Here is a 19,327-nt window from a genome sequence, read left to right as displayed (position 1 = left end):
TGATTTGTGGGTATAGATACTAGGTTTGTATATAACATCTGCATATAGCAGTCTATATTAAGTTGATGGTCACTTAAGATTGAACCCATGTTTTAGGTATATATTGTCATACTTTACATCTTTTTGTGACTCTCTTGACTGATTTGTACAGATATAGTCATTTTTACTGCTTTTGTTCTTCCTACTTTCTTACTATTATGGTCTTTCCTTTCCACTCAAAGAGTTCCCTTTAACATTTCTTGTAGGACTGGTTTAGTGGTCATGAACTCCTTTAGCTTTTGTTTGTCTGCTAAACTCTTTACCTCTTCTATTCTGAATGATAGCCTTGCTGGATAGAATATTCTTGGCTGCAGATTTCTTTTTCCTTTCAGCACTTTGACTATATCATGTCACTCTCTTCTGGCCTACAAAGTTTCTGCTGAAAAATTTGCTGATAGTCTTATGAGCTTCCCTTATATGTAACTGTCTACTTTTATCTCAGTGCTTTTAAAATTCTCTCCTTATCACTACTTTTTGCTACTTTAATTACTATGTGTCTTCATTTGGACCTCCTTGGGCTAATTTTTTTGGGGGGATCTGTTTCCTGGATCTGGATATCTGTTTCCTTCCCCAGATTAGGGAAGTTTTCTGTTATTTCTTCAAATACATTTTCTGTCCCCTTCTCTCTTCTTCTGGGATCCCTATAATGTGAATGTTATTATGGTTGAATCACTGAATTCCCTAAGTCTATTCTCATTTGCTTAATATTTTTTTTTCTCACCTGCTTAGCTTGATTACTTTCCATTACTCTGTCCTCCAGGTTGCTAATTTGTTCTTCTGCATCTTCTAGTCTATTTATTCCATCTAGTGTATTTTTAATTTTATTGTGCTCTCCTTTTCTGATCTTTATTGCTTTAAGGATCTCACTGATGTAGTCCAGTGATTATCTTGATGATCATTAAATTCTCTATCTCTAGCAGATAAGTAATATCTGTTTCACTCAGGTCTCTTGCTGTGGTTTTGTCCTGTTCTTTCATTTGGGACATCTTATCTTACTCTCTCTGTCTGTTTCTCTGTGTTAGGAGCATCAGCTATGTCTCCTGCTCTTAAAAGTAATGGCCTTATGAAGAGGTTCTGTAGTGCCCTGCAGGGCAGTGTCCCCTGTTTACCAGAATCTGGCACTTCAGAGGTGGCTCCTATGTATGTGTGTGTGCCCTGCTGTTGTGTCTTGGCCACTTTTTCCTTCAGTTGAGTTATCTGCAGTGGTTCTCTTTGCCTGTTGTGGGCAATGTTTGGTCCCTGTGGTGTTAGTGGGCCAGTCTAGGGTGTCCTTGGGCCTCAGTTTAGTCAGATCATGCATTTGTTAAAGATTTAGTAGCACCAAACTGCAGTGTGCTTTCCCTGTTATGCCCTGAGATTTTGTTGGTGGGTGGGACCTGCAATCACACCAACTGTCTGCCCCCAGCCCACTGCTGTGGCACTCATCTGACTGATGTGTGTGGTTATCTTCCCCTCACCTGAAGGCAGGAGTCACTTTGGAATGGTGCTGGCCCCTGTTGGGGCTGTTTGTACACTGCCAGGCTCATGGCCCTAGTGTGTGGGCTCTGGCCAAGAGTGAAGTGGAGGAGGTGGGTGCACTGTGCCTGCAAGGTATGCATGCCAGCAAGAGGGGACCTGCCACTGCCTCTGAGACCAGGCCAGCCCAGGTGGGGCATATGGTTTTAACAGGGTGCATGCTAGTCTGCTTTTGAAATGAGATCTGCCACCACTGCAGCTGCTGGGACCAGGCCAGATCTGCAAAGCACGTGGGTGTACAATTTTAACAAGGTGTGCCCTAGTCTTCCTCTGGAGGTGGCCTGCTACTGCCACCTCCAGGACTGAGGCCCCACAAAGTGCATGGGTTGGGAAACAGAGTGTTGGCAATGTTTGTCCTGGTCTTCTGGGGGAGGGGACTGCAGTGCTGGGGCCAAGGCCAGCATGACTGGAAAAGGCAGATCTGCCAACATGTGGGTGGCCAGGGCTTGCTGTAAGCAAGTTTGATAGTGAGTGTTGGCACTGTGCTGTATCCTGCAGATGGCCTTGTGTTTATGCTGGCTGGTGGGGAAGGGAGATAGGGTCTACCAGCTCCTTTGTTCCTGGAGGAGTGCCTCAGCAAACCTTGCCCCTCCAGGATGCGCTCTGAGATGAGTAACACTCCCTCCAACATGCCCCAGGTGTTTTTTCAAATGGCTGCTTCTATGCTGAATCTTTGAGGGCTGTTTGTCATGCTCTTTAAGGTCTGGCACTCAACTTCCTATCATCCTCAGGACTCTCTCAGGGCCAAGCCAGCTAATTTTCAAAATTCCAGGCTTTAAGTCCCACTGGTTATAAGAACTCATGAAATTCAGCCCTTCTAGTTTTTGAAGCCAAAGGTTATAGGAATTGGTCTTCCCCATGCAGGCTCCCTGGAGTGACAGTCTGCTTCTTGCCCTTCTCTGCTCCAGTGGCTCCCTCATTCCTGTGGGTGGCCCATGGTCCATCTAGCTCTTGGCCACATCTCTACCCTTCCTACCTTGTCAGTGTGGCCTCTTCTCTATCTTTAGTGGTGGTTTGTTCTGCCAGTCTTCAGGTCATTTTCTGAGTTATTTACACTGATGTGGGTGTTATCTAGTTGTATCCATGGGAGGAAGTGAGCTTAGGGTCTTCCTACTCTGCCATTTTCCCAGCCTCTCCTCCTGAGATTCTATTTTAGACAAGGACTCAGGTTGCTAGGATAGCTGTTCTCTCACAGCTTACTACTGCTTGAGTGTAGCACTTCTTGTTCCAATCTTAACAGTTTAAACTCAAGAGAGTGTTTGCTATCACCAGGTGATGCTGTTACTGCAGTCCTGGCCTTCATAACCATCAGGTTCACCAAAGAAGCAGAACTAGTAGATAAACGTGAAGAGATTTATTGTAAAGAATTCACTTATGCAATTGTGGGGGTTGGCAAGGCAGGTCCTAAATCTGCAAGGCAGGGCATCAGGAACAGCAGGCTGTAACTCTGGCAGGAGCTAAAGGTACTATTGGTAGATGGATCATCTTCAGTGAACTTCAGTGAAGTTCTGCCCTTAAGGTCTTTCACTTAATTGTCCTGGATAAGTTGGGCAGGCCTAATCCAATCTCCCTTAAAGTCAAATGATTATGGACTTTAATAACATCTACAAAATGCCTTCACAGCAACATTTAGATTAGTGATTGAAAAACTGGGGGCTTACAGCCTAGCCAAGTTGACATATCAAAAATCCATCCCACCTTCCATTTAGATTGATACACCTTTTGACCAACTCCATTATCAACAAGATGTGGTTGGAAGAGCATGGTAGGGATGGGGGAGCCAGGGGCTGGATATGTAATGTGGCAATCTAAGGCATACATCATTCAGCCTTTATTTTCAAAGGATGACTGTTTTTCTATTGGTGGTGTGGAGCCACTTAGGATCTGATGTGTGTATGTTGCAACAGTAATCCTTGATGTATACAAGAACAAGGATCGAATGGGATAGATTGAGGCCCAATGCATTTAGGAAGCCCCTTTGCAAACCATGCAAGGTGTATAAGAGATCTGACCAAAGGTCTAGAGATGCAGAGGAGGAAACAAGATTTGGGTCACATAAAGATGGAAGAAACAAGTTTTGGTTGATCTAGGTGATTTGGGCCAAATATAAGTAGTTTGTTTCATGGAGGGAATCAGAAAGCACTCTAGTGCAGGAATGCTGATGTTGAAGGTCATTTGATGTAGATTTTCAGTGAATTCCCTGCCAAAGTCTGCTTGCTGGTATCCTGACCCCTCTGCAGAGAAAGTGGTTCAGAGTTCCTGGGGAAATGAGGCAGGGTCAGTGGCTGAGAAGGGCACCAACAAGGGGGGTGTTGGTGTCCAGAGTGCCGCCACAGGTCAGTGGATCCCTACCATCCCATCTCCAGTGGACAGAGGACAAGAGGGGCTGCATTTCTTCCTTCATCATTAAAACCAGTACTGAAGAAGGGCCGCAGAGGTCCAGCGAAGGCACATTCAGAGAAGGTATAGATGAGGGAGCCATGGTCAGTGACGTTGTAGAAGGAGACAATGCAGGCCTCACAGTCCAGGAAGATCCCAACTTGGCGCGGAGGCACCTGAAGGTGGAGGGGAGTCTGGGGGCAGGTGCCAGCCTCATATTTTTGCTCGTTCCACAGCCAAATGGTCCAGAAGCCGTTCTCGGGGCTGAGCAAAAATTGCCCCTTCCTTTGCACAGAGTCTCTACAAACACCCAGGTCCCAGGCCTCCTTTCCTGTCACATCTACCTCCCAGTAAACCTTTCCAGAGTCAAAGCACTGGGCACCCAGGACCATGGGGTAACTGTCAAATCTGTCCTCATTTTCAGGCACTTCCTGCTGGCTGTCTCCAAGCCTCACTTGTCTCTGATCCTTTGAAAGGATGAGCCACGGATTGGCTGTGTGTGGATCCAGAGTGATGTGTACTGCAGAGAGAGGACCACAGTCAGGATGGGAGAGGGAGGGGAATCAGGAACCCTGGGCCGGTGGTGGGAGGTGACTGTGGCCTCACTGTGGGAGGAAAGGACCCCCAGGCCTGACTTTTGAGGGAACTGCCTCTCTGTCCCTGCCTCACCTACCCTGACCTGCCATCTCTCCCTGACCCTGGGACTCACTCTGCACCCTCATCACCCACTTTGTTCCCCAGTCCCACACTCCTGGTGCTCGCCTCACCTCCACATGTCCTCAGCATCCTCTTCAGCCCTGGCACGAGGCACACGCTCCTCAGGTCTGGGGAGGTGACGTCTAGCTCCTTCAGGTTCCAAGACTCACTCCTGGGGCAAACAGTTACAGACCCTGTCTCCAACTCCTGCCCCACCCTCCTGAACTGTGACACTATAACCTCCCTTGTGGATAACAATTTAGTGCAAATTTACAAACACCTGTGTTAGGATCCCGGGGTGGGGTGGGGGGTGGGGCGTGGAAGGCAAAAAGATGTAGGACTTGGTTCCTATCTAGGCCTTCCTGGTTACATGGGCCCCCTGAAGCTACTGGACAGTCTATATCTCTTCCCCAAGCCTGAGGTCAGGAGGCAAGCACATTGTTTCATTTTACAGGTGAGGCATCTGCTATGGATGGAATCACTTCCGTAAGGATCCCCAAGGAGTCTTGCCCATGCCCCATGCTGCTGGTCTCACACCTGGCTCTTTCTGGGAGATTTGTAACCAGCTAGATTCTTTTTACCTAGCAGGCTGTGGACTCAGAATTTTCCGGTTTGTCGGGGCTTCACTTTGTAAAGCTCTTATAGTCCAATTACTTTGGGCAACTCACCAATTGAGATGCCCATTAATTAGCTTCAGACCAGAAAATATTTTATGGATGATTGGGTCTTTGAGAATAGGGAGGAGAATGGGGAAAACATCAGTGCATGTTTTTCTAACTCAAAAACCTTTTCCACAGGTATGTATGCTTCCTGTCACCCTCTCCTCTTACAAAGAAAACCTCTCCTTACCTTCCCAGGACACTTTTCACCTCCTGAGGAGAAAAGAGATAGAGTGTAAATTCTGGATCACTGGTTACTCATGGAGACCTCAGTCCTGTGGGTGAGGTGATGCCCCCCTGAGGCCCATGGGACATTGCTCTACCCTTTTGTTCCTCTGGGCCAATACCGGAAATATTTCTGACCAGCTTGGAGGAGAAAGGGTGTGGATATTTGTGGGGTAACCAGGGTAACTGGCATGGGTATGACCTATAGCGAGGGGAAGGATGACCAGTTTAAGGACTCTGATTCAGAAGACAAATCAGAAAGCCCAGATTTGTGGGTAGAGGAGTGGGGGGACAGTGGAAAGGAACAAGTAGCCCAGCCTGGCTGAGGCCCAGAGACAGTCACAGGGTGAGAATGGCCAGGTCAGGATGCACAGAAACTGCTCCATCTCATTTGCAGGCTTGTATTGTTTGGGAAGGAAGGGCTCTGTTTTACGCTGGAGTTAATGCTACTTTCTCATGCATGTGAAATTGAATCATTTGAGAATATGCTGTGGCAGGGCTTAGGAGCCCTTCCCTGGGAACGGACACACTCCTAGGCCCAGTCAAAAGTGTGTTAGAAAGCACGTCTCAGTGTTGGGCAGAAGCAAGATTTAGAGAATGAGAAGAAACAAACAAAATATAAAAAACACAAGAATGGCTTCATGACCACATCTGACAGAGACCTTGAAAAGGTTGGGGAAGAGAAAAACTGCAGGAGGTTAGAGCAGAAGGAACTTTTGAGACCCTCTGGTCAACAGTTTCCCAAAACAAGGCAAACATATTAGGGGATGAGAGATGATTTTAAGTAGAACACACGTGGGTGAGTTTTTTTAAAAAAATAGTTATATGCTTACCTTAATTTTAGCTCTGCCTCTTACTATTTGGGTGAAACTGGTCAAGTTACTCAGCTTTAGTCTCTAAGTTTCTCAAACTCTCTGCCCCTCTGTTTTCTCATCTACAAAACGGGGATAACAGCACCCATACCTCACTGCATTGTCATTGACAGAATGAATACACTGAAGCGTGTCCTATGTGCTATTTAAGAAATGGCCATTGTTGTCATGAAAATAGAAAAAAAAATCAGTAACATATTAACACAGGATTTCGTGGCTACTAGTGCTTAGGGCAAGTTTCCTTTTATGCTAAATTTCTTCTGATGAAAGAGTGAGACAGTGTCAAGGAAACAGCACGCTAACAGGATCTGGGTAGTCCACAGAAGCGCCAGGAAGGGTGAGGATGATACATCGTGACTAACGTCTGGGGAATCCTTGTTATTCAGTCCACTTCCTCCCGCTTGTTTCACAAATGGAGAAAGTAGGTCTAGGAAAAGAAAAGCACTTGCCCTAGAATGATGGAGACAACTGGTGGCAGGGCTGGGGCTGGGCTACTGTCTCTTAATTTCTAGTGCCGTGTTTTCAGTTACATGTATGAGAACTTTCCTATGGCCAAACCCTCATGTAGAAGCTTTTGTGGCTTTTCTCATTTAATCCTCACAAAAATCCTTTGAGATACTTAATATTATACTATCCATTTAACGTATGAGAAACCTGACACTCGGCAAGGTTAAGGAACTTTCTCAAGGTCGTGAGCCTGGTATGTGTCAGAGCAGGCTCTAACGGGGATGCATGTTCTTTTTAATTGCCGCAAGGACAATTCCCTCCTAAATCGGGACCTTTCCAGGGCTTGAATGCAAACCACTCATGGGTCTGAATTCCGGTTATTCCAGGCACCGGGTTTCCATTTGCTGATGCTAGAGCTCCCCGAGGCTGCCCGTTTTTCAGTTTCTCCTTGGGCTCACCTGCAGCAGCTCCAGGGCTGAGCCCCTGCTCCTCCTTTCCAGCTCCATGATCAGCTCCTGCAGGGCTTGGCTCTTCTGGGCCAGCATGGCCTCCGCCTCCCCCAGGATTCTCAGCTGTTCCCTCTCCTCCGTGTCTAGTCTCTGTAGTTGCCGCTGTTCGTCCATAGCCAGGAAGTTTCTCTGCTGTACAAACTCTGTGTGAATCCTCAGTTTGTGTGTCTCAACCTGGCTCTTTGGTGTCAATGGAAAGAGAAGGTTTTGATCAAAATCTCCTCAGCTTCGGGAAGGAAGGTGTTCATATCTATTTCTATTCCCGTAGACTCAGCACTCTGGGTCTGAGAACATACGTACGTACACACGCTGTTTTGCTGGGGAGGTGCGTGGGTGAGGCCTCTGGGCTGAGAGGGAGATGGGATTATGGGGGGGCCCGCTGTAGCTGCCCCACAACCACAGCTGTACTGCCCGTGGTATCAGACTTTCTACGGCCTCTTTCAAAACCCAGTCAGCCCCCAACGGTGCCGCTCTGTCTTCATATCTCTGTGGGTTCCTGAGAGAGTGACCCGTCCCCACCGCCAACAACCTCCCAAACACAGGCTCACAACACTGTTCCTCAGTCCTGAGGAAAGGGAGTCTTTGGGATAATCTTTGCTTGTCCTCTCCTGTTAGTGACTGAAGGTCACCCGATGACACAGGATGACTCCTTTGGCACCACAGTCTGACTTACCCTTCTCTGATCCCATATCTTCCTTTTCTGGGCTTTATTTGCCATGAGCTCCCTCCATTCCTCTAATCCCTGATGGCCCCATCTCCCAGTTACAGAGGCAGAACAAGCTTTAGTTGTCCATTCTACTTTGGACCAGTGATCTGGACACGGTCAAGCAACTACCCGCTCACACTGGTTTTTCTATGTCTGGCCTTGGTCATTCCCATAACTCTGTTCCTCACAGCCCTTGTCATTTCCTGACAGGTCTAGCCATTGGGCATCTCTCCTGAGGGACCTCTGTCCCAGACACAAAGGCAGGGGTGCTGTCATGTTTTAAGACTAGGCTCAAGGATCAGGAGCTTTAGGGTATGTCTTGTTCCTCTTGGCACCTTCTTCTAAGACTCTTGATTTTTCTGATTGGGAATTTTCTCCTTTTTATTCTCCTCTATCAGGAGACCTAGAGAACAGCTGGTTCTTGGAGAGTGAGATATACTATCACTCCCCAGATGGGCATAGCTATGGTTAGGGCTTGAGACCGGGACCCTGGACTCTGCCCTGGCTTCTGATCTGAGATTCCCTTTGGGATGCGACACTTGCCTTCCAGGCTGCTCTCTTTGTTGCAATATTCACTTCCAACTCCTCAGCCAACTCCTGTCCTTTTCTCAGTTTCCCTAATGCCACCTGTAGCTTCTCCTGCAGAGAAAGATAGATTAGTGCCCAACCAGACCAAAAAGTGGGGTGGGGTGGCCTGAAGACGACCACCATGCTGGTACTTTGAAAAGCCTGAGTGCAGAGAAAGAGGGAAGACTACGGTCTGACTGGGGTAGGAATTCTGCAGATGTTTCTTAAAAATACAGCCATACTGTTGGGGGTGGGGGTACGGGGGGGGGGGCACTACTCATTCCTAATTAACCAGGAGGCTACAAGGAAATGTGATCCTTGCAGCATTTTCCCAAACATATTCCCTGCTCCTAGGGAATGAGAAAGTTGTGCTGAGCTTGCAGTTCTCTGCTTAAATTAGACATGGAAGGTGGGAGATCCCCTACACTTCCCCAACCCCTCCACTCCACAGGCGACTCTGCCTCCCCAGCTCTGAGGAACAAAGCACCCCCCCCCGCCCAGGGACCCATCTCCCTTCTACCTGCTCATGCCTCTGTGCTAAGGCCTCACCTGGTATTCCCGAGCAGCCTCCTCAATAGGGACCATGTGATGGTTACGGTGGCTCTGGGACTGGGAACACACCCAGCAAAGGGTCTTCCCATCTTCCTCACAGAACAGGTGCAGTTTCTCTCCATGTACCTTACACTGCTCCCCCTGTGTGCCCTCCTTGGCACTCTGGCCCATTTGTTTGAGGTTGTCCACCATATTAGCTAGTGGCCAATTGGGTCGGAAGTTTCGGAGCAAGAACTTGTGCTTACATACAGGACAGACGCCGCCCCCATCTCTCCCGACCTCAGAGATGCACTCGTGGCAGAAGCTGTGGCCACAGTCAATGCTCATAGGCTCCACCATGGGATCCAGGCAGATAGGGCACGTGACTTCCTCCCACATCATTGCCAAGGGCGCTGCTGAGGCCATAGGGATAGTGTTCTTAGTAAGCAGTGCTGTGGAGATCCTGGGGTAGCCTAGTGGGGAGACGAGAAAAGAAAGAAGGTAAGTGTTGTGTGAGGAAAAACAATCCAAAGGAAAACATGAGGATGAGTGAAGTGGAAAGGGTGAAAATAAGACCAGAACATTAACTTGAATAATAAGAGCTTCTCCTCTCTAGTCTCATCTACTTATCTAGTCAGACAGAAGGGGAAACTGAGTCCCCCAAAGAGACTGTGAATGTTATTGAGAACTTCAGTGATAAAGCTGTTTACACTCTCTTTTCATCATGGCCATCTCTGCTTCATCCTCTGCTCCCAGGCTTTTCCTGTTCATCCTCTCCCCTCTCGGGTCACCAGTCCCCTGCTGAGCAGCTCATCATCAATGATAGAGGACATTTACTATGCACACTCCATGTGCCTGAGAAGGTGCTTCATGCTTTGCAAACATCATTAATCTGCACAATAATGGCAGGACTTATATATATCTGTGATTACGTACATATTTATTATATATGTGTATCTGTATGCATATATCCTGTAGGTATGTATGGGCTTACATGTTTGTTTCTATACACACAAATGTGTGGTCAAGCGCTCTCTGGGTTCTCCTCTCCTTCCTGGGAACCTGGTAGCTGTCTTCATTGCCTCTGGGGCACGGACTCATATGTTTCTAACATCTGAAACCATCCTGCCCCTCTCTAACTCTAACCCTAACTCCTAACCCTCACCCCCAGAGGGGAACTGTCGACGGGAGTCCCTGGACCATGCTCCGGGCTAGGTTACCGCCCCGGTTCGGCCCCGCTCAGGCGGCAGCAACAAGGCGGCCCTGGCCCCTTCCTCCTTCCCGGTGGCTTGGAATTCACTTTCACAGCCGGGCCCCCTCCCAGGCAGGCTGCCAGCCGCGGCCGGGGGGTGGGGGGCGGGGAGGACCGCTGGGCTGGGGCTGAGCGAGCCCCACTGCGAAGGGAGAACTGGGACTACAGGCTCTAGGGATGAGCAATGGATGGAAGGGGCCCTTCGAATCTGGGGCAGGGGAGAGAGGTCCCCCAGCCAGGGCTGGGGCACTAGGGTCTGGGCGAGTCACTCACCTTTTCAGGGTCCTCAGCAGCCGGCAGCAAGTTCCCTATTTCACTTTCGATTTCCCGTCGGAGTCACGTCGCCAAGGGAGGCGGGCCGAGGGGCGGGGAGTGGGAGGAGAGGGCGCTGCGTGAGGCGGGGCAGAGCTCGGGCGCCGCAGGTGGCGGAAGCCCCGGGCTGGCCCTAGAGAGAGCTAGGCAGCATTTCGTCCTTGCTTCGCTCTCCCTCCCGTGTCCTCAGATTCTAATAAGATAAAATATCGCATCTAAGATGGAGGAATCATGTTGTCTCCTTTGACACTGGTCATCATTACTCCACACCAACGTGTTGTGCCGTGCCCACGTCTGGGAGCTGCTCTTGGGGAGGTTTGGATGGAGACAACAGCGCCTGGAGCTCTCCCTTACACGCCACCCTCTGCTTCCTACTTCAGAAACAAGTCCTTCTGAGGAAAGACTTGATATTCTTTTAACATCAGGGGGTGAGGGATTTATACCGCATGACCCCAAGGCAGGTGTCACGCCGGTGAGTGGTAAGAAAGGAATTGACATTTAGTGGGCACCAACTGTGTACTTGTCACTGAGCTAGGGATTTTCTGAGGTTATTTTTTTTATTTTAAGAATTGTGGTAAAATATAACAAAATTTGCCATCGTAACCATTTTCAAGTATACAGTTCAGTGGCATTAAATACATTCACTTCATTGTGTGACCATTCGCACCATCCATAGAACTTTTTTCATCTTGCCCAACTGAAACTGTTCAACAATAATTCCCCCATTATCCCCTCCCCTCAGCACCTGGCAGCTACCATTCAATTTTCTGTCCCAATGAATTTGACTTCTTTAGGTGCTCCAATATAAGTGGAATCATACAGTATTTGTTCTTTTGTGACTGGCTTATTTCACTTAACAAAAGGTCCTCAAGGTTCATCCATATTGTAGCATGTGACAGGATTTCCTTCCTTTTAAAGGCTGAATAATATCCCAATGTCTGTATATGCATTTTGTTTATCCATTCATCTATGAATGGACACTTGGGTGGCTACCATCTTTTGACTACTGTGAATACTGTTGCTAGGTCAGGTTATATGATTTAAGCCACATAACAATTTAGTGATTGAGGAGTTATTAAACTCACATTCCAGGAGAGGACATGGAGGCTGAACAGAGTAAAGTGACTTGCTTGAAGTGACATAGTAAGTAGGTGCATGAGAATTAAAGGTCCAGGGAAGACCCTCATTTTAGTGACAGCCCAGAGATAACAGACTGCCCCATCAGCTCAAGCAGAGGCTGTAGGGGCAGCTGGGAGGGCTGTGGTTAAAAGCTGTAGAGGAGGAAGGGGAAAAAAGGAAGGGCAATGAGACTAGAATAATTCTCAATTCCTTCCAGCTCATATTTTTTTGTCCCTGTGTAACTTAAGGTAAAAACATTAGTTGAACCTTGCTAAATGTTTTCTATAGATTTAGGAAACCTAAAAACACTTCATGCCTCTTTGAAATTTTCAGTTCTGTTTTTAAGAGAATTTGTATAGTGGAAGGTTATTAGGTGACCTCTAATATCCAAACTGTATCACTGTACTGATTTGATTCCTGGAACATAGTTCCAGAAAGCAAAGTGGAAAAAAAAAAAAATCAAAGGAAGAGACCTATGTATGAATTTGCAGACACTCAGAAAATGACTCTGCTTCACATCACTGCATTCACTCATTCCTATAGGCACTGAGTAAGCCACTGTGGGGTGTGGTAGAAAACATAGATCTCATGATAGGGCAGTCATGGATTCAGGGCTAACCCTGCTATTTACCAGCCACGTGCCATCTCTCTGAGCTTCAATGTACTTACCTATTAAATGAAGATAATAATACACACCACAGGGTTGCTTTGGTACATGTTCAATAATATGCATATAGATCGATGAATATAACACATGCATGCTGCAACAGTCTCCACCTTGGTATTGGCTATAAGACCAAAATTGCTACTCCTTCCAAATTTCCCTCACTCACGGCCAGTATGTTAGTACTTCAGTGTTCTTTTCCTGGTGAGTCATCCAAATCATTCCTGAAGGATCAGTATCCTTAATGTTCCTGTCTTTAATGCACTGGCCATTGTCATCAGGCAATCATAACTAGGAATCTCTCCAATGTATATTTTGGGTTTTAGGCATAGTCCTTCTTGCCCCATTATGTACCAGCCACTTAAATTCTCCTTGGTAATAGGAATAGGTCACTCCAGCCGGTATAGAAAGCCTATCCTCTATTTCATCAGTGGCTGAAGGAGACCCACAGAGCAACGGGATAGTTGCAAATTCCAATTTATTAGAACCAGGTTTGCTTACTCTGGTAGAAAGTCTTTTTTTTTTTTTTTTTAATTAGACCCTCCCAAACAGTCTGAGCCCTATGTTGGGGGATGGAAAGAAAGTGTTCTATAAAGGAGTTACTAATTTGGTGATAATAGGGGCCACTTCTACCTCCTCCCTTGATTCTCTGAAGTGTGTATATATAGTAGATATGAAAAAATGCCCACAATATAGTCATTGATTTTAATCACTTACCAGAATTTATGGTACAACCTTCCTATCTCATAGGGTGGGGTTTCCAAACTGGTGTCATAGCTGTGCCTTTAGCAGGGCATCTCATAGTCTTATTGGGCTGACTTTTTCTGGCTGATGGTGTACATTGTAAGACTAATGCATTCCATAGGGCAATCCCATTATCAGAATTCTTTGATTGCAAAATCAGTTCCTCAGTTGCAAGTGATGTTGGAATATCCTGATGGTGTAAGTCTAAAAATCATGGTGCTGGCAGAAGCAGTGTAGGAGAGAAAATGAATCTGTCTTTGGAATATTACCACCAATTTTGTGAGGACAAATTGCTGTTGGTTCAATTCAACCAATGTGCCACTAGAAGACTGTCTGTATTCTAAAAGTAGTGAAAATTCAGGCTTAGAGTTGGTCTTTTATGTATCTGTCCAGAGCAGCAAGGATAGAGGCTCTACCTGAGCCTGGGTTTCCCCTCACTGAGGCTTCTCTGTTTACCTCTACTGATATGGACTCTTGTATAAAAGCCCATTGAATGGCAACAGGTCACTGGAGCAGAGACTGATCAATATCCACTGGATGGGTCATCTTGTTCACCTGATTATTACTAATTAAAACTGATGCATTTAGAGTCTAGGTACCTGGCACAAGGTATCTAGTTTAGTAATAGGGGGTTTAAGCCCTGTTTGATTCCATATACAATGATCTTAACTACAGTCCTGGGAAGACTTTTTTTTTAAGATTTTATTTATTTATGAGAGAGAGAGAGAGAGCACGCATGAGAGGAGTGAGGGGCAGAGGGAGAAGCAGACTCTCGGCTGAGCAGAGAGCCTGATGCAGGGCTCGATCCCAGGACCCCGGGACCATGACCTGAGTTGAAGGCAGATGCTTAACCAACTGAGCCACCCAGGTGCCCCCTTGGCAAGCCTTTTATTTCTACATATTTAAGACCAACTCTTCTCAGTCTCAAGTCAAATACCATCTTCTTTATATAAAGACTTCTCTATTTCCCACTTGTCTACTGAAGAGTCCATTTTAGTTTTTACACATGCTTTCTTTTGGAGGCATAAATCACTACAGGATAGGACTGGAACCTGATTAATCTCTAGGTAAAGTACAGTGAATATAGGAACCCCAATATTGTGAACCATTTAAAAGACTACCGGATAGTGTAGATTTTAGAATGAATAGGATAGTCTCTCAGGAGCAGATGGAATTGGTCTCAGGTTTCATCCATCTACTTCCATTTACCATCTTCCCTCCCATTCCAGATTTGAGAGACAAACTAGCATTAGCCATATTTATTAGTTTTAAGGCAAAGAATGCATCTCTGAATGCAGAGCTAGAAAAGCTCAAGAAACAATTTCATCAGAAAGATGTACATATATCAACATAGTTAATAAAAAAACATAGGTAAGTATCTATTAAAAATTATCTGCTTTTACATTTGACAAAATACAACATCCTTTCCCGATTAAAACTCTTCAGAGTATAGGCATAGAGTTCAAGTTCATAAAATCCATCTATGAAAAACCCACAGCAAATATCATCCTCAATGGGGAAAATCTGAGAGCCTTTCCCTTAAGATCAGAAACACGTCAAGGATGCCCACTCTCACCACTGTTGTTCAACATAGTACTAGAAGTCCTAGCAACAGCAATCAGACAACAAAAAGAAATAAAAGGTCTTCAAATTGGCAAAGAAGAAGTCAAACTCTCTCTTTTCGCAGATGACATGATACTTTATGTGGAAAACCCAAAAGCCTCCACCCCCAAATTACTAGAACTCATCCAGCAATTCAGTAATGTGGCAGGATACAAAATCAATGCACAGAAATCAGTTGCTTTCTTATACACTAACAATGGAACTGTAGAAAGATAAATTAGAGAAACGATTCCATTTACAATAGCACAAAAACCATAGGATACCTCGGAATAAACCTAACCAAAGAGGTAAAGGATCTATACTCTAGGAACTACAGAACACTCATGAAAGAAATTGAACAAGACACAAAAAGATGGAAAAATATTCCATGCTCATGGATCGGAAGAATAAACATTGTTAAAATGTCTATGCTACCCAGAACAATCTATACCTTCAATGCCATCCCGATCAAAATTCCAATGACATTTTTCAAAGTGCTGGAACAAACAATCCTAAAATTTGTATGGAATCAGAAAAGACCCCGAATCGCCAAGGAAATGTTGAAAAAGAAAAACAAAGCTGGGGGCATCACGTTGCCCGATTTCAAGCTATATTACAAAGCCGTGATCACCAAGACAGCATGGTACTGGCACAAAAACAGACATATAGACCCATGGAACAGAATAGAGAACCCAGATATGGCCCCTCAACTCTATGGTCAAATAATCTTTGACAAAGCTGGAAAAAACATGCAATGGAAAAAAGACAGTCTCTTCAATAAATGGTGCTGGGAAAATTGGACAGCCACATGCAGAAGAATGAAACTTGACCATTCTCTAACACCATTCACAAAGATAAACTCAAAGTGGATGAAAGACCTCAATGTGAGACAGGAATCCATCAAAATCCTAGAGGAGAACATAGGCAGTAACCTCTTTGACATCGGCCACAGCAACTGCTTTCAAGATACATCTCCAAAGGCTAGTGAAACAAAAGCAAAAATGAACTTTTGGGGCTTCATCAAGATAAAAAGCTTCTGCACAGCAAAGGAAACAGTCAACAAAACAGAGGCAACCCAAAGAATGGGAGAAGATATTTGCAAATGACACTACAGATAAAGGGCTGGTATCCAAGATCTATAAAGAACTTCTCAAACTCAACACCCAAAAAACAAATAATCAAGTCAAAAAGTAGGCAGAAGATATGAAAAGACACTTCTCTGAAGAAGACATACAAATGGCTAACAGACACATGAAAAAATGTTCATCATCATTAGCCATCAGGGAAATTCAAATCAAAACCACATTGAGATACCGCCTTACACCAGTTAGAATGGCAAAAATGGACAGGGAGAGAAACAACAAATGTTGGAGAGGTTGTGGAGAAAGGGGAACCCTCTTACACTGTTGGTGGGAATGCAAGTTGGTACAGCCACTTTGGAAAACAGTGTGGAGGTTCCTCAAAAATTTAAAAATAGAGCTACCCTATGACCCAGCAATTGCACTCCTGGGTATTTACCCCAAAGACACAGATGTAGTGAAAAGAAGGGCCACATGCACCCCAATGTTCATAGCAGCAATGTCCGCAATAGCCAAACCGTGGAAAGAGCCGAGATGCCCTTCAATGGACAAATGGATAAAGAAGATGTGGTCCATATATACAATGGAATATTACTCAGCCATCAGAAAGGATGAATACCCAACTTTTACATCAACATGGATGGGACTGGAGGAGATTATGCTAAGTGAAATAAGTCAAGCAGAGAAAGTCAATTGTCATATGGTTTCACTTATTTGTGGAACATAAGGAATAGCATGGAGGACATTAGGAGAAGGAAGGGAAAAAAGGGGGTGGGGAATTGGAGGGAGAGATGAACCATGAGACACTATGGACTCTGAGAAACAAACAGGGTTTTAGAGGGGAGGGGGGAGGGGGGATTGGTTAGCCTGGTGATGGGTATTAAGGAGGGCACGTAGTGCATGGAGCACTGGGTGTTAAACAAAAACAATGGATCATGGAACACTACATCAAAAACTAATGATGTATTGTATGGTGACTAACATAATTTTTTTTTAATTTTATTATATTATCTGCTTTTTAGAGCCTGAAACATAAGAACCTGAAAAATTTCTAAAATTTCAATGAATGAGAAAAAGGGTGTGTGATAGGTATGGGAAAGCCTTATATTGGGGTGCAGCCCATGGAGGACAGAGTTTGGTCTCCTAATCGGGAAAACCACAAGGAAAATCTCAGGAAATGCTGATGGCCTCATGCAGACAGAACCTTGAAATGTCCTGTTCTCGAATCTGCAGGACACACTGGGACCTGGAGTGGAATAAAGAGGAGTCAGGACATCCTGCGGGGTAGCCTGTTACTCCTACATTGTCCTCCTCTCCATGCTGGAGAGAAAGGAAGGAGGGGATGGTTGAAGTTAGTCAATTAAATGCTCTGACCTTCTACAAAATAACTGACCAATATTTTTGAAGACTCTCAAGGTCATGAAAACCAAGGAAAAACTGAGAAACTATCACAGACCAGAAGGGACTAAGGAGACATGATGACTAATTGCAGTGTGGTTCTCTGCACTGGATCCAGGACCAAAAAATAGATACTAATGGAAAAACTGTCAAAATCTAAATAAAATCTGGACTTTAGTTAATAGCAATGTACCATTATTAATTTCTTAGTTCTGACAAATATACCATGTTTATGTAAGTTGTTAACATTAAGGAAACTAGGCGAAGGATATATAGAAATTACACTATTTTGGTAACTTTTCTGTAAATCTGAATGTATCCCCAAATAAAAAGTTTATTTAAACCACCTCTTCCCACCCTGCCCAAAACTCTATGAGTGGTAGGGGAAATACGATCTGTGGATGGGCAAGACCGGGGCGTCCAGACATTACTGAAAGCCTGTTCTCGATTTCCTACTGGAAAGGAAAGGAGCGTATATGGAGCTTATATGATGTGCCAAGTCCTTTTCTGAGTGCCTTCATAGTCTAGGATAATTCTAACAATCCCAAGAAATAACCATTATTCCTAGTTTATAAGTGAAGCATAAGAGGCTCAAGGGGTTTATTTGCTCATTATCACAGTTGGTAAGTGACAGACCCAGAAATAGATCCCAGCTTTTCTACTACATCATGCTTGATGTGTGACCTCCAAGGGTATTACCAGGAGAGAGAGAGATATTGCTTCATCATCATAGCTTCATTTTCAACCACCTTCATTCCCTAGGTATGGGCAAAAAGAGAACTTCTTTTCTCCTCTCTAACACGCTCCCCATGTATAAAGCACTCATGCACATCTCTTTAGCTACACTACCGGTTTCTCTTTGGCAGGATTTGGAAAGAACTTATACTTATTCTCTCTAGAAATGGAAATTCTTCATGGTCTCTGGTGCTCCAGCAGGACAGTTGGGTGTCCTGGTCTCTAACTATCCTCTTGGTTCCCACCTGCCTCCATCTGTCACCACGCTATTCATGGGGCTGGCTCTTTGGGAAGGGCAGGTGGTCAATCTGGGGCAACTTAGGATTCTTCTGATGCTCACTATGAAAAATCATCAGCATGTACTGCTTGATGCTTCCTTCCAAGTCCCAGAGCTGCCTGGCAGCACTCAGGGGGTTCAGGAAGTTCAACTATGAAAATCTCTTGGATTTGCACTTGGATCCCAGAAGACCAGTTATTCCCCTACTTCCATCAGGAAGATTATAAAATATTGGTCTTTATTGACACAGCAAAAAATGCTTTTCACAAACAGAGAAACAGATGAGAAGAGACATACACTCTGGAGCAATGGTGAGTGCTGGCACTGGAGGGTCAAAGCCAGGGCCCAGGGTGAGGAGGTGGAGCACAGAACCTTGTAGCTTCAGCCTGTTCCAGCATTTCTGCCTCTGGGCTGCACTGCACAGTCTCTGTTTAGGGCAGGCAACCACCCTTCTGGTCTTTCCAAATCCAGAGAGGTGAGTGTTACTTTAAGGCTTTTGCAGATCCTTTTTCTTATAACATAATAGGCTTGGGTAGGCATCTGTAATGAGTTGTTATTACATTAATCAATGCCATCTTTTGAGCTAGATTATTCCTTGCTGTTCTGGGCTGAGAAACATGGTTACTTCATGATAAGAGGAAACACGGTTCCTTCTCAGTCTTCAATTACCTGGCCAAATCTAGGCAAAATGAACTATAGATGAATCTCCAGGTTCACCAGCAGAGGCTTCTAGTAGGAAAGGCTGAATCTGACAGGTTTCCTGCATCACAGTGTGGGGCTTCTGATTTTGGGGCAAAGACAGGCATAGGGGATAGACTCTGCCTCAATCTGGGGTTCAGGTATGTGACAAAACCTCCCTTGAAACAGCGTATTCTGACTAATTTGAACCAGTATGGAGGGGCCACTTTCCATCTCATTCTAAGTCAAGAAGGCAGTCAGCTATGTAATAGATGATCATAGTAAACATTGAAAAGATTATGATTTCCTGATGAACTCATTT

At 45.2% G+C, this 19,327-nt stretch overlaps 1 protein-coding gene across 1 annotated transcript; it reads right to left on the bottom strand.

Annotated features, from left to right (window-relative positions):
* Positions 1-2,662: 2,662 nt before the first annotated feature.
* TRIM21 (tripartite motif containing 21) lies at positions 2,663-10,746 on the bottom strand. The gene is made up of 7 exons (XM_032427361.1): positions 10,671-10,746; positions 9,164-9,618; positions 8,591-8,686; positions 7,291-7,521; positions 5,479-5,501; positions 4,701-4,801; positions 2,663-4,453 (listed from the first exon to the last, which is right to left on the bottom strand). Exons 2-7 carry the CDS (start codon positions 9,569-9,571, stop codon positions 3,903-3,905), a joined length of 1,410 nt encoding a protein of 469 aa, XP_032283252.1. The 5' UTR covers positions 9,572-9,618; positions 10,671-10,746; the 3' UTR covers positions 2,663-3,902.
* Positions 10,747-19,327: the final 8,581 nt, after the last annotated feature.

Source organism: Phoca vitulina, unplaced genomic scaffold (genome assembly GCF_004348235.1).
Source record: "Phoca vitulina isolate PV1807 unplaced genomic scaffold, GSC_HSeal_1.0 scaffold36, whole genome shotgun sequence".
Lineage (NCBI taxonomy): Eukaryota > Metazoa > Chordata > Mammalia > Carnivora > Phocidae > Phoca > Phoca vitulina.
This window is presented reverse-complemented; position numbering and strand designations above follow the sequence as displayed.